This window comes from Aquila chrysaetos, chromosome 16 (assembly GCF_900496995.4).
Source record: "Aquila chrysaetos chrysaetos chromosome 16, bAquChr1.4, whole genome shotgun sequence".
NCBI classification, from domain to species: Eukaryota; Metazoa; Chordata; class Aves; order Accipitriformes; family Accipitridae; genus Aquila; species Aquila chrysaetos.
The window spans coordinates 27,595,513-27,619,922 of record NC_044019.1 but is presented as its reverse complement, the minus strand read 5'-3'; the positions used below and the strand labels follow the sequence as shown (position 1 = coordinate 27,619,922).

The 24,410-nt window shown below is 37.0% G+C and overlaps 1 protein-coding gene across 13 annotated transcripts in view; it reads left to right on the top strand.

Moving 5' to 3' along the window:
• The first annotated feature begins 2,199 nt into the window (after nt 1-2,199).
• The window catches only part of LOC115352223 (golgin subfamily B member 1-like), a 45,465-nt gene continuing 23,254 nt past the window's right edge, over nt 2,200-24,410 (top strand). For 2 of the 13 annotated variants that reach the window (XM_030040048.2, XM_041128976.1), the window contains exons 1-17: nt 2,202-2,287; nt 6,022-6,079; nt 6,729-6,872; nt 7,944-8,090; nt 9,238-9,360; nt 9,969-10,136; nt 10,507-10,692; nt 12,188-12,310; nt 12,507-12,620; nt 14,294-14,615; nt 14,974-15,083; nt 15,440-15,557; nt 16,291-16,382; nt 17,335-17,485; nt 21,218-21,327; nt 22,206-22,329; nt 23,179-23,309. In XM_030040048.2, the coding sequence (XP_029895908.1) occupies nt 6,035-6,079; nt 6,729-6,872; nt 7,944-8,090; nt 9,238-9,360; nt 9,969-10,136; nt 10,507-10,692; nt 12,188-12,310; nt 12,507-12,620; nt 14,294-14,615; nt 14,974-15,083; nt 15,440-15,557; nt 16,291-16,382; nt 17,335-17,485; nt 21,218-21,327; nt 22,206-22,329; nt 23,179-23,309 (2,208 nt within the window). In that variant the 5' untranslated portion in view covers nt 2,202-2,287; nt 6,022-6,034. Of the gene's footprint in view, nt 2,288-6,021; nt 6,080-6,709; nt 6,873-7,943; nt 8,091-9,237; nt 9,361-9,968; nt 10,251-10,506; nt 10,693-12,187; nt 12,311-12,506; nt 12,621-14,293; nt 14,616-14,973; nt 15,084-15,439; nt 15,558-16,290; nt 16,383-17,334; nt 17,487-21,172; nt 21,328-22,205; nt 22,330-23,175; nt 23,310-24,410 lie in introns of those variants that run through there. The other 11 variants (XM_030040049.1, XM_030040046.2, XM_030040045.2 and 8 more) reach the window with 11 other exon arrangements.

Sequence of the window (24,410 nt, the reverse complement as noted above, 5' to 3'; positions counted from 1 at the left end):
CTCTAGAAGGCCACTTCTTTTGTAAAGATCAACAGGAACATTGTTTAATTCTTGTGGTGAGAATGCATGTAGCAAAGCAAGAGAATTTGCTGTGATAGCAAACAACTTTCAAAAAAATGACTAGATTTCAAGTGGAAAGTATCCCTTTTGTCTCTCTCCTGGGAAGGGCAGATTAGTTACGTAGGCTGATTCTCATCTCATGCTATTTACAAGCTAAATTGTGATGCAGGGTTTCGTGTTTTGGTATATATTTGTGTCTTCTAAGCTGGCGTGGTCTGACGGGTGAGCTCTCTCCTGCAGAAAGAGTTTTTTAACAGGGACTGGTGCTTGAACTTTGGCACTTCGCCCACTGCTGCTCTATTACGTCCAGATTTGATGGCCAGCCCTCAAAGGTGGGTGACCAGAGCCATCAAAACCTTAGATCAAATACAATTCCATTTAGCGGTGATAAGACAATATAGTACAGGGTGCCAGGGATCAATTCTGCGCACAAGTATCGCATCGGTGCAAATAATTGGTTTTGCTTTAGGTTTCTATATGCTTTAAAGACAGGTCTGTCTTTTGCTCTGAGCTACAGAGCAAATAACCCCCATCAGGTTGTTATAAAATTTTCTGTAGCATTAATTGGTCATTCGTGTGTACTTTTGTGACTGTTCACTTTTACATCCATCCCTATTCTTAAGTCAGTGATTTTTCACTCTGTGTAACAGTAGGGTTAACGTGCATGATAATTTCTTGACTCTTATTTATATCTAATCATGGCCCTGTTACTGGATGGACTGGAATTTAGCTCTTTTCTGGTTGTAACAGCTAATTACAAGGAACTGAGGGACTGGTGGGAAGTCATAGAATCACAGACTGGCTGAGACTGGAAGGGACCTCTGGAGGTATCTGTTCCAACCCCCTGCTCGGACACCCTCACAGTGAAAAAGTGTTTCCTGATGTTCAGAGGGAACGTCCTGGGTTTCGGATTGTGCCCGTTGCCTCTGGTCCGGGCACCGGGCACCGCTGAAAAGAGCCTGAACTCATGCTTGTCTGGAAAATGCCCAGGCTGTAGCTGGGACACACCAGAAACCAGACAGTGCCAAATACTGCTAGAAAGCTGCAGTTTGCACGCAGGAAAAATGACTATCTAACCTATTACAGAAGGCAAAATACAAAAGCCGCTGCTGCCAGATGCAATGTACAGCTTGCTTTTGTACTTATACCCGTAGAAAGCTGGAGGTGGTTTTCTTTTTTCTGCTTAGAAAAAGGACTTTCGATCCATCTCTCTCCCTGAAAGCAAGATCAATGTAACAATTGTTATGGAAATTCCCTTCCCTAACTATACAGCAACCAGCCTTTATCGTATCAAAGTGTTTAACTTTGTTAGGGTATATATTACTTCACTACATCGCAGCGTATAATGTGAAGTAGTGGAATTTTACTGGAGACTGGCATTGTGCACGTGTAAGTATAACAAACGTAAGGACAGCCTGGCCCTGGAAAGAAGGACTTTGCTTCTTGGAAGCTTAGAGCTGTCCGTGAAGGATAAAAGATACCCCGAACAACCAAGGTAACGCCAGCATCGTGTCGTACCTGACCCTTTGAAGGGTGTAAAACCACGTTTGGGGTGCCCCAGTTTGGCTGGGAAACCTCACGCACGTCAACGCTTCACTCCTGGGTTTCTCCACGACGCGTCCGAGCCCCTTTCCTTGGTCGGCACGGGCCGGCTGCGGATTTTCGTGACGCTCTGTGCACCCTCGCTAACCTCGAAACCCGCCGCTGAACGAAATTCCTTCCCTCTGCAGGAAATTCATCACAGGGCCTCACTTTTTCCTAACGTTTAACTTCATGTTCCTTGCTGAAATTTAAGACCATTGCTGTCATAGTCCCATACAGGCGGAAGATATTCTGGTCCTTTTTTGCAGGGTTACCCTTCTCCCCCCTACAAATTCTTCCTCAGGTTGAGGAAAGTGGCCCTCCAACCTTTCCTTGACCATTCTGCTCTCTTCCACTGAACGTTTACCTTTCTCTCTCTTTTTTTTTTTTAATTGTCTTGGGGGCTTATTTTTAATTTTATCCTCGGGAAAACGTTTTGTTCTCGTTTTATTTGCGGGGGGGGGGGGGATGCGAGTGCTGCCGCACCGCGGTCCTCCGCGCCGCCAGGGGGCGCTGGCAGCCGCCGGCTGACGTTTCCCGCCGGGGCGTGGCGGATGCGGCCGCGCTGAGGGAAGAGGAGGTGGAGGAGGAGGAGGAGGAGGAAGAAGAAGGAGCAGGGCCCGGCCGCCCCACCGGCACCCCGCAGGTGAGTGGGGCGGCAGGGGTCCGCCTGGCTGTGTTTTATTCCCTTCCCGTCGCCTTTAGGCTTTGCCGCGCCTCTCTGGGCCCGTCGCCAGAGCCCCCTTGGGCCGCTGGCAGAGCAGGCCGTGCCCAGGGAGGTGAGGCGGGGAGGAAGGCTCCCGGCCAGCCCGGTCTCCCTGCCTTGTGCCCGGGTGTGAAAGGGATTAAAAGGTGCTCCCCGCCCTGGGGCTTGCTGTGGTGAAGGCATTCAGCACGGGGAGCCCCGCCGAAAACGGGGCGGGGAGGTGGGTTGGTGTCTTAACGCCTCCTGTCACAGGCTGCTGATAGCACTGCACTGCAGAAACACCGAACAGGGGGAACTGCGTCCGGCTGCTCGGATGGAAATAGCTAATTCTCTGCACCCCACATGCACCTGCGCTTCGCTGGGGGCTCTGCGCTGGTATCTTGTTTCTCCAGCGGTATACTGTTCCAAATGAGTACTTCCCTTGTATATTATTTTTAAGAGGAAAATGCGGTCAGTGCTATTAAGAAATAGTGCTTATAATAGACACCAGTAATAGCCATATAAATGTACTCTTATATTAACTTTACAGAGTGCTTGTGGTTTGATTAACATGGCTTCAGTGTTTGTGCTTCTTTGCTGTATGTCATGTGTTCGTGCAGTTTTTGTCCAAGAGCTTTTAAGTCGTAGATGGCACAGACCATTTGAAAACAAGTTTAGCTTATTCAGCAGAAGAACCAACATCTTGGCAAGCCATCAAACAAGGACAAAAGCAAAAATTGCAGATATAAGAAGAAAATAATTATATTAAAATGCTTGTCTCTCAGTGTGCATGTTTAAAGCACAAAATTGTTCTAGGAAATGGATTTAAAATAATAAAACACTTTAGTGAGTTTTTACACACTTCTGCTATTGTCTGCTTTTCTGCTCTAGTCTTGTGGAAGAGAGGAGAAAGGGGACTGCCATTACCTTCCTTGGGTAGTAAGAGGAGTGGAGTTCTGCCTCAGGGTTTTCTTCCATCATCTGTATTTCTGCAAGAGAAGGAGGAAAGGTCCTACCTTAATAGCTTCATAGTGAGAACTCAAAGGAGTGCTCTTTGAAGCCATTTTTTTGTATCTGAATGGTGTTGTAATAGATGTGGGGAAAGTTAGACAAACACGAGTACTTCTGTGGGAGTCAGCGGACCGTTTTTCTGCCTCGTAGTCATCCGAGTAGGTGTTTGTAACAATGCCGTTCAGTACTTTACCATGTAGATTGCTCACCCTCAAGCTGTAGGATTTCTGTGACCGCTTCAGTATGAGCTGCTCCTGAAATCTGTCCTGTCCGCTGTTGTGTGCTCCCGAGTGCCCCTTAAGCTGGGTCCTGTGATATCTGACTTAAGTGCAGTAAGTAGGCCAGAAACTACCCAGATGAATAATACATGGTTAGGTTTTTTTAGCTGGATGTGGCTGCAGCTAGTGCTGGGACAACAGAATGGATGAGTACGAAGGCAAAGCTGCCAATGGGACTTTTTTTTGGTAACATCCCGTTGTGATAAGAGCCAGTTGTACTTCGAGCATCAGAAGAAACTTGTTTCATAAAATTAAGTGGGCCTCTGTTGTATCTCGTGGAACTTGTGAACGGTTTGAGTATCCTGCTTGTTCTTCAGTGAAGAAATTAATGGAAATGAGTGCGTAGTGAGTGACAAAGAATGGTCATTCAACACAGTAGAATATGCAAGATGAAGAGCAGGGTGAGGTACTGGCAGTGATGAAGCAGTGTGAAACCTTGAAAGTGAGGGTGAGCAGTTTAAACTTAGGCGGGAAAGATAAATTATCTGTCACTGTAAAAACTTCAGAGAGGGTAGCCACAGATGATTTGGACTTCCTGCTTCTCTTACGCTGATAGTGCTATGTCCAGGACATAGGCCTCCAAAGGAAGGAAAATGGTGATAGAAAACTTAATTGAATTCTGTTTAGATGTATTGCAAGGAGAAGGGATGGAGTTGAGCAGTCCAGCGTTCAGATTGCAGCTTCACCAACTTTAGTGCTTTAACTTGCTGTCTGTACCCCAGAAGAAGAGCAAAACCCATTATTGGTTGATTTCATGCTGGGTAAGGAAAGTCTGTTCAGTTTCGTTTCCCAGCTTGATTTGGAAAACTCGTCAATATTTAGTGTCCCTGATGTAAATAAAAATACATCAGAAAGTAGCGGTTAAGGTATTCAGGTAGGAATGCCGGCATGTGAAGTGAGCAAAAGTATTGCATCAGTTGAAGCTGGAAATGAGCTAAAATATTCATAAATTAAATACAAATGTGCCACCACATTACATCTAGTGAGTCATTTTGTCCTCTTTGTACCTGGGTAACCCTTTTATGTATCTAGAAATGAGCTTTTCAGTGAGAACAGATTTGATGTTACGGCTCTGGAGGAGTTATGAGAGGGGTTTTTACTTACAAGTTCTGTAATTCCGATCCTCAAGCCCATGGCTCGTTTATTGATTTTAATGTTCGAAAAGATTCTTGGTGTAATCCACTTTGGCTTTGTAGATAATGTAGGCCATAGATTGCAGTCTGTGATTCCTGGGTTTAGCTTCGAAGTGATAAACAGCTTTAAAAGCTGCCTCTGCTAGCATTCTGCATACTTTTTAAGATAAGCTATGTGCTAATGTTTATTGTAAACTGTTTTCCAAATTCAGACTGATCTGTGTATGCATATTTCAAAAGTCTGTAATACAGATTAGAAAGGATGGATTGTTTTCCTCTGGGTGTTGCTAGTTGAGAGTGAAAATTACTGAACAGGTACAGCTTCTCTTCTCAGTTCATGCTGCTCTGTGGATGGAATATCCAGAGGCAGAGCAGGATATGTTAGTCTGCTCTTAAGATTATCTCTCTGAGACACAATTTGGAATTTACTACATGGGCTATTTTATAGACTTTGCCCATTTTTTTTCTCAACCAAGTTTGTCACTATTATTCAGTAAAGGTCTTAACCTTTGAGCTGCCTTGTACCTACATGATCTTTAGGATTTTGCTTTTTAAAGCCTTGTTATGGCCTGTACTTGTGTTTATTAGAAAGCTACAGCTTTCTTTGATCAGAAACTGTAATTATGTCTGGTACTTTGGTGCCATTTAGAAATTTGTGGTGCTTGACTGTGAGCAAAAGAAGCAAGGAATACTTGCTGTTCCTGGTGTTTCAGATGCAGGCATTTTATATGCTGATCAGTGACCTCAAGGGTTGCAACACTCCTTGTGTCTTTCAGATATGCAGCAGTCACACAGCAATTAATGCAGTTTGATGCTCTTTAATGTTTTTAGTCTTTATATATGATTTTACAGAAATATTCGTTGCTATAATCCCTGTTATATTGCAGTGGCAGGCAGTGTTTAAGGTCAGGTTAAATATTAGCAAACTATATGTGGTTTGTATCTTCTGTTTAAATGTGGGAGAAGCAACTATGCTGAACAATGCTTTATGGCATTTACTCTTTAAAGACTTCTTTGGATTATTTTTGATACTATTGACATTTTACTGACTAGCAGCTTTTAGAAAAGGCATATTATGCATATTTTATACATAATTTCATTATTTCTCAACAACTAGTAATGTGGTGGAGATCAGAGGTGCTGTCAGAATTGAACAAACCAATTAGTTTCAAGCATTTTACAGTGAAATATGTAGAGAGAAGTGCGAGTTAATTACAGTTATCTGAGAATCACTGATACTTACTATGGTATTATTGAATTTATTTTTTCATAGCCATCGTGAAACTATGTGGAAATGGGGTAGTGGAGATGATTCTCCTTCCAAAACAGTAGTAAGTACTGAATTACTATTAAAATAATATTTTCTTAAGAATTTCTGACTTAGAGGATCTTTAGTTGATGATATATTACTTGTGCTTTATATGCTCTTTCATAAATAAGTTGCTTAACTGTTTTTACCATGACTCAGTTTTAGGACTCTCAAAGTCAGGTTGGGTTCTTGCTTTCTGTCTGCTTGGTGTTTAACCTCTTGTGCATAACACAGCTGCTCTATTCTTCTTCACTATGCTTCTCTTGCTTTAAGAAAACAAGCTTTATCCCAAGTGTATTTTTTGTGTTTAGTATGTTCAGTATCAATACTGTGTTGCCACTAGGTTCAGTAACACCACTACTGGTTGTTGTGATGCAAATCCAGTAAATGAGGAAATTCAGTTTCAGATACCTTTGATGGTTTTGCTGTATTTCAAACTAATATTCCTAAACCAGTTTCTAAGATTTATAATTTCATGTGTCTATCAAACTTGCTAAAAACGGACTGGTATAGGTACCTATGGTACATGTAAGTTTTAGTTTATTACACTCTAATAAGATTTGCTGAATGTGTTTAAAAAAAACCCCAAACAAACACCAAGTGAAGACTTCTTGCAGAAGCAGTGTTGTCTGCACCATTTTGTTTGTTCAAGGTATACTTAATGTCTGCAGGCTGCAGGCTCACAAGATGCAAGAAGCATGTCGGTGACAGATTTGACTGAACAGCTGACAAGTACTGAACAGCTGGTAACACAGCTAAAGGAGCTTGTCAGAGAGAAGGATGCTGAGCTTCGAAATAAAGATCTTCAGTTAAAGGTACCATGCATGTATTCTTGTCAAAAAGACTGTTTAAAAAACCCCTTTCGTCCTGTTTAACATGAGCTGTTTTCATAGATACAGGCTTACAGTCAGTTACAGCAACTGTAGGAACGCAAGAAGCATTGGTCACAATTAGCTGTTATGGTTCCTGGATGTTACCGCTTTTTGCCAGTGTATCTTCTCTTCCAAAATTGTAACTGGGTTTGGGTATTACACAGGCAAGGTGTTCCTTGCATGAGCAGATGCAGTTAATAATTGCAAGGGACAGACTGACTTGCCAAGAGCTAGAGGTGCATGGTCATTTTAGGCTAAATATGGGGAAGAACACCATCCAAATCGTTACTGGGCATTTAGTGAGATGCCAACTTACCTCAAATTGAATTTCTGTACATAATTTTTTATTTCTCCTTCCACTATAAATGTCTTTTTGTTGTTTAATGATCTTACTGTTAATGCTACTATATATTATCCTCTGCTTTTGACTGACGTTAGGAAGGATGGAACTAGGAAGGATTTGTATCTAACATCCGGAAGACTTTTGAGGGTTTGTTATTCTTACTAGTCATAAGGTTGGTCTGTTCCTGCAAGAGACTTATTTTTACACTTTTAAAAAGATGTCTTCTGTGGATGCGAACAGCCAAGTGTAAAAATACTGTTAAAAAACTCAATTGTAAATTAAGTCGTCTCTTTAAATGAAATATGCTTTTATAGTATTATGAAGGTGTCTTTCTCTTTGCATCAACCCCCCTCCACCAAACCTCCTCTTTTTGTTAAAAAATCAAGCCCTGAATTGTATTGCTATCAACAAATAGGAGAATTTCTAACATCATAATGCTCTTGATTCTATACAAGAATAATAACCATGTGCAGAGAGTTAAATAATGAAAGGAGGTTTCTTTCATATGTGTGGATCTGTTGCATGTGACATTATAGTGTGTCTTCAGGGGAAAGATTTTTTTGGTAATCACTTTAGATTTCTCTCTCTCTCTCTCTCTCTCTCTCTGAAGAATTGAAGGATGCACTTGTTCATGTAGCTAATTTAGTCCTTCATGACTTTGATGTTTGTAGGAGGAGAAGGAATCTGCTGATGCCAAACTTTCCAAGTTGAAGCTGCAAAACAAAGCCAAGGTTGCATCATTAACCTCACAGTTGGAAGAACTTAAGAAACAGTTATCAATATCAGGAGGCTTAGAGGCAAAAGCAGAACAAAAAAGAGTAAGTGTCCTTGCATTTTAAAGCAGACATAATTTGTGTAAGACTAGACAGTTTTGCGTGCTGGACTCAAATGTGGAACTGAAGTTCACATTTTGAGCCGAGTCATTTTAGGATCAGGGTAGACTGGGTGCTGTCAGTCCAGCTATATGTTTCTATTTCATTCTTCTTTTATCTTTCTATAGAAATATAGAAAATTGTACATTCCTTTCAAATTGTTTTGGTAAAAAATCCATACTCATCTTCATCTTATTAGCAGCTCAAAGTTTTAACACATATGAATCAGCAAGATAAGTTTTTGAGGAGAAATGAAAACAAAACCTAACTTGTTAATTTAATGTCCAAGACAAAAATGGAAATATAAAAATGTCCTAGGTAGCAAAATGTAAATTAAGTGTAGGAATGTCTCATTTAAGTGACCAGTGTTTTACTGTTAACAAGGATTCTCATATGTTTGTACTAGCGCAGTTGCGTAAGTAGACTTGCATTTCTTCAAAATAGCATATTTTGACTTCAAACACTTCTAAAATAACTTTAGTAAGGCTTTAATATTTCTAGGGCAGTTGTTTTTTAAAGGTGTGCTGAAAGGGGACAGAAACAGATCAGTTTGTTGAAGTCCCTAGGTGTCCTCAAAGACATGCAGTATTTGTGCTTCCAATCTATTTTGCTAATAAAACATATTCTTAGCAGTTGCACTCGATTTCTTTTGTAATGGCAAATAATTTTTATAACCCAGTAGTTATAAGTACTGAAATTCTGATGGGAACACTATGCTTAGGAACAGTTTAGTTTACACCTTTCCCTGTCCCCCCCACAATGGTCCTTTTTTCCCTCTGAGTTATATGGACTACATTTGCCAGATTATATGGGTTAAAATTCCTAGAGGAAATGAATGCCCTTATTGCATGTTTTAGTCCACTTTGCAGCAAAAATTAATCATGAATAATTTAAATACAAAGATTTTTACAAGCTTGATGTAAATTACGTGCCTGCTTTGTCTAGCTCCTACATGGAATATGTAATATATAAGAGAACTGAAACACAAACCATGAGTAAAGTCCACTTTTTCTCACCAGTATTATCTGAATAGTTGGAGGTACGGAAGTCAGGTGTTACCTATTTACGGAATGCAAAACTCCCATTTTTGCAGGCATCAAAAGATGGCGACCAGGAAAATGCGGCGGCAAATCGTGGAAAAATATTAGTACTGAGAAGAAGGATAGAAGAACTAGAATCCCAGCTCACACAAAAAAATGAAGAGTTACAAAAAAAGGTGGTGTTTTATTTGGTGCTAAGTGTTTGGTTTTTCACATTTGTGGTGTAGGATTATGTTTAAATATATTTATTTGTATATATTTTTATATTTAATTATATGTTATATTACTAAACTGATATTCTGAGAGTTTTCTGTTGAGTAGAGAGAGAAGTTTATACGCTACAACCTGCCCAAGCAAACGCAGTGAGAATTCTGTCACTGTGTCTTCAGTGAGCAGTGAATCCTCAAGCATGCTTTTGTAGTTGTTTGAAAATTAATTTTGCACAAAAATGCTGTTTTGCTTCAGTTTTTCTTGTTACAAAAGTAAGATAACAGGAGGAAATGTAGGCAAGGGATGACTTCATGTTACAGTTTTTAGCTGTTTTGTGCAGTGATGTGTTTTGTGGACATGACTGTGGAAAGTGGCAGGAATGTGACTGTTGCAGAATTTCAGAGAGAAAGGCTCAGTAATTACAGATTACACCTAAAACTGAACCAGGTTATGAATTCGATTGTCATTTTTTTAGTACCCTAAAACAGGCAATAAGGAAATAATGCAAACGGTTCTTCTCTGCTGTAGGTGGTGGAAGTATAGATTACAAGCAATGCTGTCTTTTCATTTTCAGAGTGTTGAACTGGAGGCCCAGCGCTGTCGGGGGGCTGAAATGGATGCCATGCTGGCAGAGAAAGAAAAGAAGTTAGCTGAAAGAGATGCTTATATCATCGATTTACAGATAGCCTGTGGATCAAGTGGTGTTTCCAATGAAATACTCTTGCCGAATGAAGAATTGAAGGTATATTAGCAGCTCAAATATAAAATCTCCATAGAGGTTTCAAGGAATCAACGAATTCTGATGCGTTATATGGTGGATCCTTCTCTGAAGCACAAATCCTCTACAGTTATTCATGTGAATAAAAATTCTTTACAGATTATTTTATGTTACTAGTTCTATATTTCTTTACTTCTTTTGTCAGTAACATTTATACGTATGAGTATCGACTTCAGAATCTGCTGACAAATTTCATTCAAATTAAAAACAAACCTGAATTTTGAGTTTAATGTTGCTTTAACTGAGGGAGGGGCTAGGAGGTGGCTTCATGATGATTGCTGTATATTTTTTCTGGGTCCATTCTTTTAATTGTCTTTTGGTTTGCATTCTAAAGAATCAGCTGGCTGTTAAAGAGTCATCACTACAAAGCATGCAGATTCTAGTTCAGAATCTTACCAAGAAGGTTGGAGATAGTGAAGAAAAATGTAGCTTGTTCCAGGAACAGATTGAGAGTCTTAAAAATAGTCAGAGCAAAGAAAGAGAGCATTTCCAAGGAAAAGAAGCTACCTATATGGAAAATGTAAGTAAACACACTGCAAAAATATTTACATTCTGTGGTGGAAGAAGTGGTATCTTGGCTGTAGTGTTTCTATCTCAATAGTTAAGAAATGCCATTTTTAGTTTTGGATGATTCTTGAGTAAAGATCTTTGTGGTGTTCAGATGAAAAGAGAATAATGAAGCAGTAGACGGTTTGTGCTGGTGATAATTGAATTTGAAAGTTTTGTGCAAGAAAGGAGTTCAAGGATGTGGCTGGTGTTTGGGCATGGAAGAACTAGTGTGTAACGGAGTGAAATGAGTTGTGCAGAATTCCAGTTCAAGAACCTCCAAACATCTCTTTCTTGTAGCACTATATCTTAAGGTGCAAAAATGCACATGTGCAATGGCTGGTAGTGTTTTTGGATTATTGCAACCATTCTTGGCAGAAATGTCTGTTTGACAGATCGCTTTCACTTGTGCTGTGAGCTATCTGACACACTTTTTTGGTATGAGAGCATGGGAAAAAATTGTGTTTGTCTCCTGACTGAAAAATAGATGAAGAAGTTTGGTATACTTAATGGGAAACTTTTCTAGAAGTTAGCAGCTGATTAACAGGTCAAGACAAACAACAACAACTTGTTAAATAATACTTAAAAAAAAAAAAAAAAAAAAAAGGCAGAACTAGGGAGCATGTTACCCATTCCTTGACGTTACCAGGCTCTTCCAACTCCCTTGGAAGCTAAATCTTAGATTTTAATGCAATGTGTCTGTTCTCTCAGCATTTGAGTTCTACCACATATGAAACTATTTGTCTCAGTATTTCCCACATCATTTGATGTCTGAGTTTATTTTATCTGTAACAGAAATGCTACTTTTGATCCTGAATGTGACCACACCTGTTCAGCAGCACACAGAGAATTAGTTTTAATACAGGAAAGAAAGACAAACAGTTGAGACTGTAAAAGCCATTTTGGTGAGCATAATGTTGTCAGATATAAATCTGGGTAGGAGTTTATGTGAATTTATTCAAAATATCGTTAGCAAGTTTCTAAAAGTTATATCCAGCTCTTATAAAAATTGTAAGATAGCTAACAAAGACACGTTGGGAGTAGAATACAGGTTTTTGAGGAGGAGTCAGCTAGGTTTCAAAGCTGTCGTTTGGGCTTAATTGATAGAAACTTGCTACAAAGGAACATGATCAGTGTAATCTTTTAGAAATTAGAAGTCTCAGGACAATGACATCCAAAAAAGAAAGCTGAAGATCTGTGATGTTAAACAAAAATGAATGGTATCATGCTCCTCATTAAAGGTTGTTCTTGTGGAATTGAGACAAATCTTCTGTAAGTTGGAGGTGTATCCGCATGCACCACTGATGTTAGTAATCACTGACTGATTAGTAGCTTTACTGTTAACTGGAAGCAAAACTCAGACTTAAGAGAGAATACATTATCTTGCTGTACCTTTCATTAGACAATTCGGTGTACTTTTACTATACCTTTGTGGACTGGTTTCATATTTACTTTCTATGTGTTTTTAGATACGTGTGTTTCAAAACATTATCCAGGAAAAGGAAAAGGAACTGGAAGCACAGAGAGAAAAGCATGAGCAGGAGCTCTTTAAATTAGCTGCTAAATCTGATGCAAGTGCTGACCTAGAACAGGTATGTTGCTTTGGAAACTCAATAGCTTGCTTTGACTTAGACATCAGAATTTGGAATCATGTCATTACTAACCTCTGCGGCACAGTTCAGATGTCTGGTTGGGAGAATAAAGGTAAGTCTTTTTCTCTTCTGAAAGTTTTAACTCCTTTATTGATTGCTTGATTTTTGGGTTGTTTTTTTTTTTTTTTTTTGCTAGTTACTGAAGGCCTTGAAACAGAAGCTCCATGAAAAGGAAGAAGTCATGCTGGGAAGGACACAGGTGATAGATGTCTTGCAAAAAGAATTGGATGCCAAGGACCAGCAATTGAAAGTACGGAATAGCATACATGCACAACTAAACCCATCAGGTCAATTACAAGTTCAAAAAGCTGTTTAGTTGTGCACAAAAGATAGTTTTGCATAAAATATTTAGGCAGTTCTCTGGGAGGCTTCGGCATGTGCTAATAATGCAACCATAGTTGTGCAAACAAATATTAATTCCAGTCAGGAAATTAACTTAAAGGTGCGGTAAAGTCTATAAAATATAAAACTGTCAACTCTCACCCATAGTTTATCTTGATCATTTTGGGAACTTGCCATATAGGGAAGACTTCTTGCTGTCAAAAGATTCAGCTTCTCTAGTTAGAGACTGCAGTGAGCCCCAAAACTGCGGCTCTTTCTTTTCCCCCCAAAGAGAGTGTTTTCCTAATTGTCTGCCTTTGCTTTTGCTGTCTTTCTACTGATTGCAAAAGCAATCAAGGTTCTTTGTGTTTAAGCACCTAGCATGAACTCTGATTATAGCCTTTGAGTGCTGCTGCTTCGGTTCAACAGTGTAGTAAAAGGGCATTGCAGTCTCTCAGATAGGCTTTTGGGACTCTGCTGAAACAGACACATAGCCTGTCTGGGGTGCCAGGTCCAGTGTTTTATCTATACTATTTCCAACAAATTTTCAACTTACCAAGAGGGCTGCCAGAACAAAATTCTTACTAGAAATAGTTTCAGCTATGTACCCAGGTAGATGTCCTGCTCAGGTAGTTAAGATCCATGGTAGTTTAAGCCTGTTTCGTTTGTCCTTTGCATTTGCTATGGCTCCTGTCTCATGCAAGGTTTTGTTGTGTTTTTTCTCTTGGGTTAGGTGCATCTTCCTACAGTGATGCTCTGCAAGAACTGATGATACCTAGTGCTAGTACATTGAGGGGACAGAAATGCACACCTTGAGCGTAGGGGGAAGGTTTGACTGTGACAACAGGAACTTAAAGCACTTAAGGCTGAGATTCCATTACAGTTTTAAGTCTTAAAATAACAGGAAGCCTTGCTTTATTTACATAAGCAGTTTTAACCATATTTTGGAAATGTTCCTTCTGCTGTTCTGCACAGCTTCTTTACTTGGACAGTTTATATTCCTAGGTTTATGTATCATTAAAGTAGTTTTTTGAACAGCAGGTCTAATGTGAGTGAACTGCTCTGCTACAGTGATCTGTAATCTTTCCTACCTCTATGTATTAAAATAACTAATGTAGAGGCACTATAAGTAGAATAAGCACTAACAGAAAACTAGTTAGCAACAAAATATTGTAAAGAACTAGATCAGTTTGCCAACGTTAATTATAATGGATGTAGGTGACAACACCTGGGTGGCATTCTAGTGAGCGTTCTTAATCTTTGGGCTCACTGTTAAAAAGATCTGCTTCTGGGTTTTTTTTATATTCCATGGAACCAAACATTCTGTTTTTTATTCCATTTTCACCTATGGGAGAGATTGCATGTAGTTTGCACTCAAGTAGTGATTCCATTTTGCTGAAGTCCCCGCTTCTGTCTTGGAAGGTCAGAGCTGAGTAGCTTTTGTAGTAGAGCCAGGTTACCAACAGTAGCCCTGATTTCTCATTACAATTTATGTATGACTACAGATACAGTATTTGACAGTGGTATTAAAAATACTTTGCATTAAAATATAATGGTGTTTTTTGTGGTTGTGATTTTTTTTTTTTTTTTTTTTTTTTACAGGATATTAATGAAAACCTGAAACGTCTTCTGTCTGAAAAAGAAAACCTCCAGTCTAAACTGGATGCTGAGAAACATGTAATGAGAGCCCAGTTAAGAGACATGATGGAGAAACATGAGCTTGAAATGACAAAAGTTAAGGAGAAATATAATGCTGAACTGCATGAAATTCAAGAGAAACATGAAACTGAGCTGCAAGAGAAGGATCAGGCCCTGTTTCAGCTTAAGAAACAAGTGGCAGAATTAAGTGGTAGTGGTCAGACTAACTCAAAAGAAGTTAGAGATCTGGAGTCTATAACCAAAGAGAAGATGGAAGATTTAGAAGGTATCCTATTTAAACAGTTGTTACATATGAAGGGATCCTTTGCCTCAGACTGTTACGTATCATATGCCAATTTCATACCTGTTGCAAGTAGAACTACATTAAATTAGGTGGAAGAGTTATTGCCACACTTATTAAAAAGTATCTATGATCGAATACTATAATAACGAGGATTATATGAATACCTAGATAATAAAATTAACTATAAATTTCTCACTACATTTCTTGTTGTTATGTTTTTCTGTAAATACGGTTGTCTTGTGTAAGTGTATAACTTCCAATTGCTAAAGAAATTAAACATAGGTCTTGTATTAATAATCTTTCCATGGTTTTAAATAATTTTTTGCATCTTGTTTCTTAGTACAAGTGAAATTAAAAACAGAAGAGGCCAGCAAATCTGAAGCAAAGTTTCTGAAAATGAAGGCTTGGTCGAAATCAAAAATCAAACAACTGGAGGATGAACTAAAAAATGTATGTGTAACATTATGTTTAATATTCCTTGCCTGTTTTAAACTACTGTGCTTGGAGATTTGACTGAAAAAAAGTAAAATGTGGGGTAAATAGAATATTAAAATAATTTACTCAAAGTATATATGAATTAATGTACAGAGATTGAATGGACATAAAATTCAACAAAAAATAGTACAAACTGGTGTTACCAGCATTCAGGAGTAAATTTGTTAGAGATTAGCTAGTTTATTGCACTTTCAAATATTAGAAAAACAGCTATTATAAGTATTACTAAAAACTCAGGAAAAAAAAGTTGCATTGATTTTGCTGTGTTTCTGGTGCATTTGAAAAACTCATGTAACTATTTTTTCTTTTAGTTTTCATCAAAGAATAATGATGTATCTGCCTTAAACAATCGTGTCTCAGAATTAGAAATTGAAAATGAAGAACTACAGTCAAAACTGCAATCGTTATATGAAATCAGAACTCAAAATGGTAAAAAAAAAAAATAATCTTTTTCAGATGATTCAAAGAGACAAAGATAAATGAACTTTCTTATTTTCATTTTCAAAGTGTTATCTTTTTTTTTAAAACAGATTCTAAAGTAACTTCATGCAACTTTGAACAATAGCATACAGTATTTAAGTCAGAATTACAACTCTGCTTTACCTTCCCTGAATCTACCTGTGCATAATTCTTGTTGCATTTAGGCTTAGGCAGAATAGGTGTAAACTTTTCCAGGAAGTGGAAGAGGCATCTTCTTAGGAGGAAAAATGAGACCACACATACTTGGAAAATTTATCAGAGTATATATAATAAACTTTTGAGAGCAGTGAGTTGCAAGTAAATTAAGAACTATCTTTTCTTTTGTAAGGATTTGAGAGAGAATTTGTGCTTAAAACCTCAGGCAGTTTAAAGTAGAGCCCTGTGAGAGATTTTTCTGTTTCACCCTGTGTTATTTTCTCTGCCATCCTTTCTGTAAATGGAAAATGGTAGAATTTTCAGTTCAACAGTCTAAATTGTTGGCAGGTTAGACTTAAAGCACTTATCAATATTTAATAATCAAGAAGTCAGTTTTATTGGTAGATGGCTGACACAGCCCAACAGAGGTCTTCTAACTGAAAGGAATTATCATCTGAATTTTCATTTAGAATCATTCTTTTAAGTCTTTGTCGATCTTCCTATTAGTTTTGTGTCCTAATGAACCAAATTTATTATATTTTTGTAGAAGAATTGCTGACTAAGCTGGAAGTCTATGAAGAGCAGCAAAGGAAGCTGCAAGCTGATCTTGACCAAGTTACAAAGAGGGCAGCTTCACAGGTTAACTTTAAAATTGATTTGTATGAGTTACTGATTAACTCCAACAGTGCTAATTAGACTTTGAAAAGTGTGTTAGCTGGATTTTGGAGCTGAAAATTAAATTAGTGATATATGGAATTGTTCAGTTGGATAACAAGCTGGCAGGTTTTGAATTACTTAAAGAGATTGATTTCTACTCACTTTGCTACGTACCTTAAATTATATTTTTCCAAGCAGTTTACTATTTATTTAGTTATGTTTAAAATGAGTCATCAAAGTGTGGCTGTTATTTTGTATACAATATGAATAGCTTTCAGAAGGAAATAATAGCTGTAACTTTGACAAATGTACAGGTCTGGATAAGAAAATGAGAAGACTCAGAAAATATTGCTAAAGGGCTTTAGATGGATTAACAGTTTACGTTAATCGTGGTAACTTTGTACAGCCCTATCAGCAGAGCCAGTTTGAAATAGTTAATTGCATTTTGCTAAAAAAGAATTGTTTTTTCCAAATTTTGTGGAGAAGTTTTTTTTGTGGAGAAGTTTTACTTTGTGGAGAAGTAGTTTTTATTTTGATGGAAAGAGAGAAACACTTTTATTCTGTTCACAGAAAAGAAGTTAATAGAGATTTGTTATCCCACATAAAGACAGTTGAGTATTGTTTTACTTTGAAACATTGCTAAGATGAAAATGTGCAACAAAAATATTTTGATTAAAAAAGCCATTTTTTGTTTAAAAATATTTCAGATTAGAAGTGCAGCTGGCAGTAGCATTTTTGATATTTTACGGAGTGGTGAGGCTTGCTTTTTACATATCTACAACAGCAATTATCACTTTCATAGATTTTTATTTATGCAAAGTGGTGAAGTATAATGGATTGTTTTCTCTCTGAATGGTTTGCCGACTCTAAAATGTTATTGTCATTTGCAATGGGATTTGGTAAATATATTTTCACACACAGTTTCTCTTGTTAGGCCAGTGAATCAGGTAGTGTGGATGAATTGCAGAGTCAGCTCTTGGAATGGCAAGAAAATGTACCAGAGTCAGAGGAGACCCGCGATCAAGTCAGAGAAGAGAAATCTGCCATGGCTTTGAGAATGGCTCAGATTGAGGAGGAGAGAGAAGGTGAATTGTTTTATTTACGATACAGTTATCATATTTATATATGTGTGTGTGTGTCTGCTGTACTTCAGAATGAACTGATAGCACACCACCATGTCTCATTTCTGTAGTTAGTGAAATTGCTTAAATTTGCAATTTCGACTTTTTCCAATTTCCTTGAATCTGTTTTTCATACATTCATTGTTTTTGTATCATTTTTACGAGTAGATGTGCTTGTTCTGTTTGCCAGCTGAGTTGCTGCTCTGTAAGACTGCTTGAAGTTACTTTGAAAGATTATGGTCTGCATATGAATGATCAATGATAAAAAGTTCACCGTTGAAATATTAAAGCTGCCTGCCTAGAGCAACTGGTGAAGGTGTGGGGAGCTATAGTGTTGATTTGAATTTGATGAATGAAGGTGCTGCCTTAGTAAAATGTACCTGAGACAGAGTTTCTCTTTAAATACAATTAATGAGAAACGTTTCTTAGAATATTTAGTAATCTGTTAGTAAGTGTCACTTGTATAGGTCAGCTGAATAATGTTAACTGGCAATGGTTTAGAGCTAGTTAAAAATATTAAATTACGTACAGAAAATAACATTTCAAGTAATCTCAGGTTTTACAGTTTTCTAAATTATTAATGAAACAGATAATGAGAACGTGAAGCAGCTTCTATTAAAACTTCCAAAAGTCTGGTTAAATTTCAGATAGTTTTTACTGCTTTTTTCCATGCCACCTAGTACTACATTATAACTTTTGTCCCATTAGTTAACTGTGTGGGGATCAATGGCAAATTTTAATGTGCACAACCTACCGTCGTAATTAGTCCAGTTAGTTAATTTGAACCTTCTCTTTTTAATCTGCGATTGAGTTATTTTTCATTACATGATCAATTTGGAAGTTCAGTATGTAAGCATAGAAATGTTTTAAGGATCATGTCTCTTCTTTTTGAGCGATTTATGCATGTAATGTTTTGGAATTGAAAGAGAATAATATTCCCGTCATGAAAACTACCTGTTATCTCATCTGTGGTAACTACAGATCCACATGCAATATTAATAACAGTTGTAAAATTTCATCTGCGTCAGTCCGTGTTTAATTTTGCATTTTTTCCCCTTGGGATGAGCATGACCTTTCTGTTTCTTTTTTCCTGCCGTTACACCTGATGAGCACTCAGCGTCCCTTCCCCCTCCACTCCTACCCTACACTGCGATTTGGTCAGCCAGTGAGAACATAGTTTCCCATCAGTTTTGTGCATGCAGGTTCCTGCAGCGATGGCAACTTGTAATATACTGTTGCTGATTTCTTCTGTTGTTGCTTCTTTTGAGGAAATTGCCAACAGTACCTTATAAGATTTGCCATTGATGGTATGTGGGTTTTAGCAATACATGTAACAAATGCTGGTTTTAACTTGATTTTTTTTCTGCCTTGCAATACCTGTTTCTTCATTTATATTAACCGAATCATCTTTCTTCATTTTTCTTTGTAGTAACAGCTGACTCCATATTTATGTTGTAACCTTATCTAGAGAAAAATTTCTTGGCTTGCTGCAAGTTGTTGTGACTAAGTAAGAATCAAATTCATTTAAATATTCTTAGTAGTGCTTGAAATTCAGTAGTATTTTTTTAAAAATTATATTCCATCCCATAAATTGCAGAACTCTGCATGCATTTATATTAGCTACCAATATTTGAAGGAATACATAAACCCACTACTCATTCCATCAGTCTATGACAATTTGCCATATATGGTAGTTGTCTTTCTTGGGTTGAATGTGTGGGGAGCTGCAGAAGCATAGAGGATGACAGTATTGATTACATTTATAGACTGGGGCCTGTTTCCTCTACAAACCACTAAAGATTGTGATATTTAGTGTGAATAGTGACACAAGGAAATATAGACACGTCATTAGTTAATTTAAATGCAGTGTTTATCTGAAGAAGGGGTTCTGGGAAGTTTTTCAGTTTTTATGTTAGATAGAATTGCAAATTAAAAGCTCCCTAAGCTGCTGTGAAACATTAGAAAATGTATTTGCTTGCAAATTGTTAAAGCAATGCTGAATTTAACTGAAAGTGTTTTAACACTTCCTAAGTGTTCTAAATGATTCTAAAGATCCTATTTCTGTACTTTAATTTTTCACGTGACAATGGTAATTTCATTCTTCTTTTCATTATCAAATACTTAGGAACCTAATTATTTTGGGTTCCTAAAGCACAGTGTGTTATTCATTCTGATCACACTTAAAAACAGATTACCTCAATTTCAGCTTCCAAGAAATGGATTATTTTTTTTTTCCTCCAAACAAGGGGTTAAGTTCTTATCTGGAATAATGCTTGCTCCTTGAATTGCTTCACTGACTTTAATGACAGTTCTTGTAAACAGAGGTTTAAGGCATGTGATCAAAATCTGGCATTTATTTCTACAGCTTTGAAGAAGTATGTATAATGATTAAAAAAAAAAAAAAATTGTAGACTCTATACTTGAAAATAAACAAAGGTGTTACAGTGCCAGAAGCCAAAGTGTAATTAAAACCAGAAGTAAAATCCAATTTAGTAGTCCTACTTTAAAAGGGTCATTAATTTTTTTTCTTTAACTTTTTTTTCCTCTAATTTTTTCTGACAGCATGTTAAGTATGTAATTTTGAAATATTCCAGGAAGAACTTAAATCTAGTAGGTGTTACAGAATTGTGTGTTAATGAAATTTGTGGTGTAAGTAATACTTGGACAACTCAGATAAAAGCTGAGTATTCCCAGTAGGGCTGAATCTCCTAATAGTTTCTGGTGTTTACCTCACAGATGCATTAACATAAGTTGTCTGAATTGTGCATGCTGTGAGGACAACTGTGGATGGATGTGGTTAAATTGAAAGCTAAATTTGTAATTATCTAATTAATCTAACTTTCAGTTAAAGTATGGAGCCACCTTTATTTTCATTTCTTTTCACTGGCTGTTCTGTTTTGTCTGCTTTGCATGAAACATCTATTTCCTAATCTGTTACCCCAAACATGTTTTGTCATATCACAAAACAGATGGGAATGTATTTTAAATGAAAAATCATTTCTAACAATGAACAGGATGCATACCTAAGCTTTCATATTCTGAATTTATTCAGTGTGTTTATTTACAAATGATTCTGTATTTGTCTTAAAAAGAATTATACTATTAATTTGTGATAAGATGGTTTGATGCCAGTTTGCAGTGTAATACATGCTTGTGACTCCCTCAAATTATCTGGCTTTGTAGCTCATACTAAAATTAAAGTTGAAAGAGACACATGTCATTTCCATAAAAATGAATGTGATTGTTCAGATTATAAAAACCACAGCTGTTTCAGCTGATGCCTTTATCATACAAATTAGGTATATTTTAACCTGGTAAATTGAAATGAGATGTAATTTGGCATTTCAATTGGTTGGCATTTTTTTTTTAGTATAAGCATAACCTCACCCTTTCCAGTCTCCTGTATAAAGTCTTCATTTAGAGCTGATGAAGAAGTAAAGTTAGACTTCAGTTTGCTTCTTCTTAGTGAGATATGCAGACTTTATTCTTATGTACTACATAGTAATGTTGGAGGGAAATCACAAGGTGAATGCAATGGATTGCTGCTTTAATCTCGTTCCTGTCAGTCACTCATAGGGACTTCAGCCTGTCCCTGGTCTCTTTTCATGTAGTAGTGTCTGATATGAATGTAATTGCTTTCCTGTGGCACAAAACTGATTGAGGATGACTGGTTCTTTCCTGGCTGCTCTGATCCAGCCATGGTCTCAGGGCAACAGGAGCTGGAGGAGGAACTGACCACAGTTCAAGGAATGGGCAGGCTGCAGCAGGCAAGAAGAAAAAGCAATCAGACCAGCAGGAAGCTTCAGGTGGGTTAAAAGAGTCAAGAGTTTATTTTTACCTGTGTGTTAATAAAAATATAGAAAATACTATTATTTATATGGTGCTTTACAGTTAAAAACATTAAGGGCTTAAGAACTTAGATTAGTTACTTAACTGAAAACTTTGATAAATTTAATGATTGTGTTGTGTAGCCAGAAGATGAGAAATTCCAATGGCATCACAGCCCTCTATTCCTGGAGTAATGAGTCTATTTAAATTTACACTGAAAAATAATGAGCCTCTCTCTGGAGTAATTCACATGCTTGAAGCTCTGTGCATGTTTAATATGTTAAGGCCATTTTTGGTTTAGATACAATCTGTACAAATATCTTTGTTGGTGGAGCTTTCCTGAATAATTAGGAAGTAGTGTCAGTTCATTCAGGTGTACTTCTAGGTAGTTGGTGCTATAACTCGCACGAAAAAATCATAATCTTTTTGTAAGAAGAATTAGGATGTTATTACCACATTAACATACTGTTGGAAGGATAATTTTATGTTTAGTTAACTCTGATACTTTACCCTGAGATTCAGAGGACCCTATCAACTGTAGAAATCAGGGGACCAGTTAAGGTATCCAAACATAGTTATCTGTTGGCCTTTCAGATGCCTGAGGGTGTCTTCCAAGGTCTGGCAGATACCATACAAAACCTGTGGGAGACTTGGCTTTTCTGGAAATAATAGCTGGAAGCTGGGCAGGTGACTCTAGTGTCCGGATTGATCCCATGTACTTACATTTAGGTGTCTGAATCACTTGCTGAGTTTTAGGACTTCTAATTGAAACTATGCTTTTAATAACAGAATAGGTATTTTACCCTCGCTTCCTTTCTTCTTTAAATTAAACTTCATTCTCATGTTTTGTGCATAGGAAGAATACAGCTTTGATAGAAAACAATGCTTTCAAGAATTGAACGTCACCTTGGATAGCACTGATTCAGCTGAAGGAGAAAATATGGGAGGTTGGTGGCCAGAGTACACTTCACCTAATGCAGGTGTGATAGCGACTAGACAGTTTATTAAAGCATGCACAGCATCTGTATTTTGTGTCTATTTCTGTTTTCAAATTCAACTAACAACCCATTTGTGGTGTATTCTAATCTTTGTTGAATTTTTTTGGCTTGCATTTTCTTCCTTTTCATTTTAAAGCATGTGCGTGCTGGATGAACTGCCTAGTTTTGGTTCAGAAGTAGAATATAAATATGACTAAACACTGGAATTGGTTGAGCCTTGGTGCCCATGAAATATCCTATGTGGCAAGATCACGTGTTTTTTAAGTTGGGAGTCTTGTTCCTGTGAATGTGTTTCCAATCTATGTAACAGTTATGTTGCAGAACAATTGCATTCCATTGCTGTATGCTTTTAACTTAAGAATAAAATTCTTATTTTTTTAATGCAAATATTTTTATATCTGTCGTAAAGACTGCAAATATATCTTATTGTTAAAATGGAAGAGACTCACTTGCAACTTTTGATACAGACCAGTTTACTTGGTTTATTAATAATTGCTTAAGATCTGATGGTGCAAGTACATGATTAACTTGCGATTAAAGTAACATGAGCCACACTATTGACTGAGCCACAATATTGTTTAGAATATTTCTGCCAGGTTCTCTTGAGTTCTTGAGCTATGCAACTTTATTTTGGTTTTTCAATAGTTAAGGGTACTTTTGCCATCTAAATTTTGGAAATACAGGGCCTCAGGCATTTCCCCTGGAAATGGTTGAGATCTGACTGTGCCCAGCCCTGGTGAGAATTGTGAATAAAAAGCTGAAACCATTTCTAGACTTGAGGAATTTTAGTAGACCTTTCTTGAAATAATTTTTCTTCTTTGATTTAAGTAGGTTTACGGAGTGTGGTTGAAGAATTGGAATTGGAAAGAAATCAACTTCAGGAACAAATTCTTTTTCTAGAAGAGCGTTGTCAGGATTTGGAGGATAGATTGCAGCTTCAAGGTAGAATGGAGGCTCTTCAGGTGAGCTTTTGTAGTTGTGTGAAACCTGATGATATAAGAAAATCATTTTGTTTGCTTTATATTCTTACAGTCATAGCTAGCAAAATGTTTAAAGCCTGCTTTATACTTCTTAATTATGTTGGCAGAGAGTGTACACAATACACTATGCTCTGAAGTTGAAGCCCGTCACTTATGTTCAGCAAAAGTAAAAGTCATCACACAGAGAAACTTTTTTGAAAGTAAGCTTTGTTATTTGTTTTAGAAATAAAGGCAACATGATTTTCATTATTCTTTGTAGGGGGCCTTTGTCAGAAGGTCCAGAATTAGATTTTGTTACTACTGGCATAAGTCTCCGTCTTCTTACATCCTTCAAGTTTGTTTTATATAAATGTATCTCTGTGTGTATATATATTATTATTTTTATATATATATACACACACACACATATTTATAGAAAAGAAACTGTGTAAATATATAAAGTAATTAATAATTTAATTTTTATTTATATATATATATATAAACAATGTAAATCCCAGATACTAATTTGATATATATTTATTTTGTAAAATTATTCAGTGAAGGCACCAAAAGGAATGGTAAAGTAAATATTTATCAGAAAAGTTATTTTTAATATTTCCTGATTGACAGGTTACTATGTTTGATAATTTGGAAACCTTATTTTCACTAAATGACACAACTGATTTCTTACTCAAACTCCTTCAGGCTTTGTGCATTATTCATAGTTCTTTATCTGTTAAGTTGCACATATATAAAAAAGAATTAATGATTTTAAGATGAAAGACAACCTTATATTAATTATTACTTGAGAATCTTGTAACAAAGCCTTTCAATACAGGTAACGTTTGGTGTAGATGAAGAAGGGCAGCTATTGAGGGCGGTACAGGTGTGTTCTGCCTCCTCCAAAATCCTAGCTTATTTTCATTAGAGGTGACAAGTTTGCCATGTTTGTCCTATTTGCTGTTGATTCTGGACATGTGTTCTGCTTTTGGTTTTTGGTTGCTGTTGTCAGATTTTTTTTTTTTTTTTTTTGTGGTTTTATTTTTGAGTTGGTGCAGTGGATCTGGCTAGAGTAGGAGATTTGTACTGTGTTTAAAAAAAAAA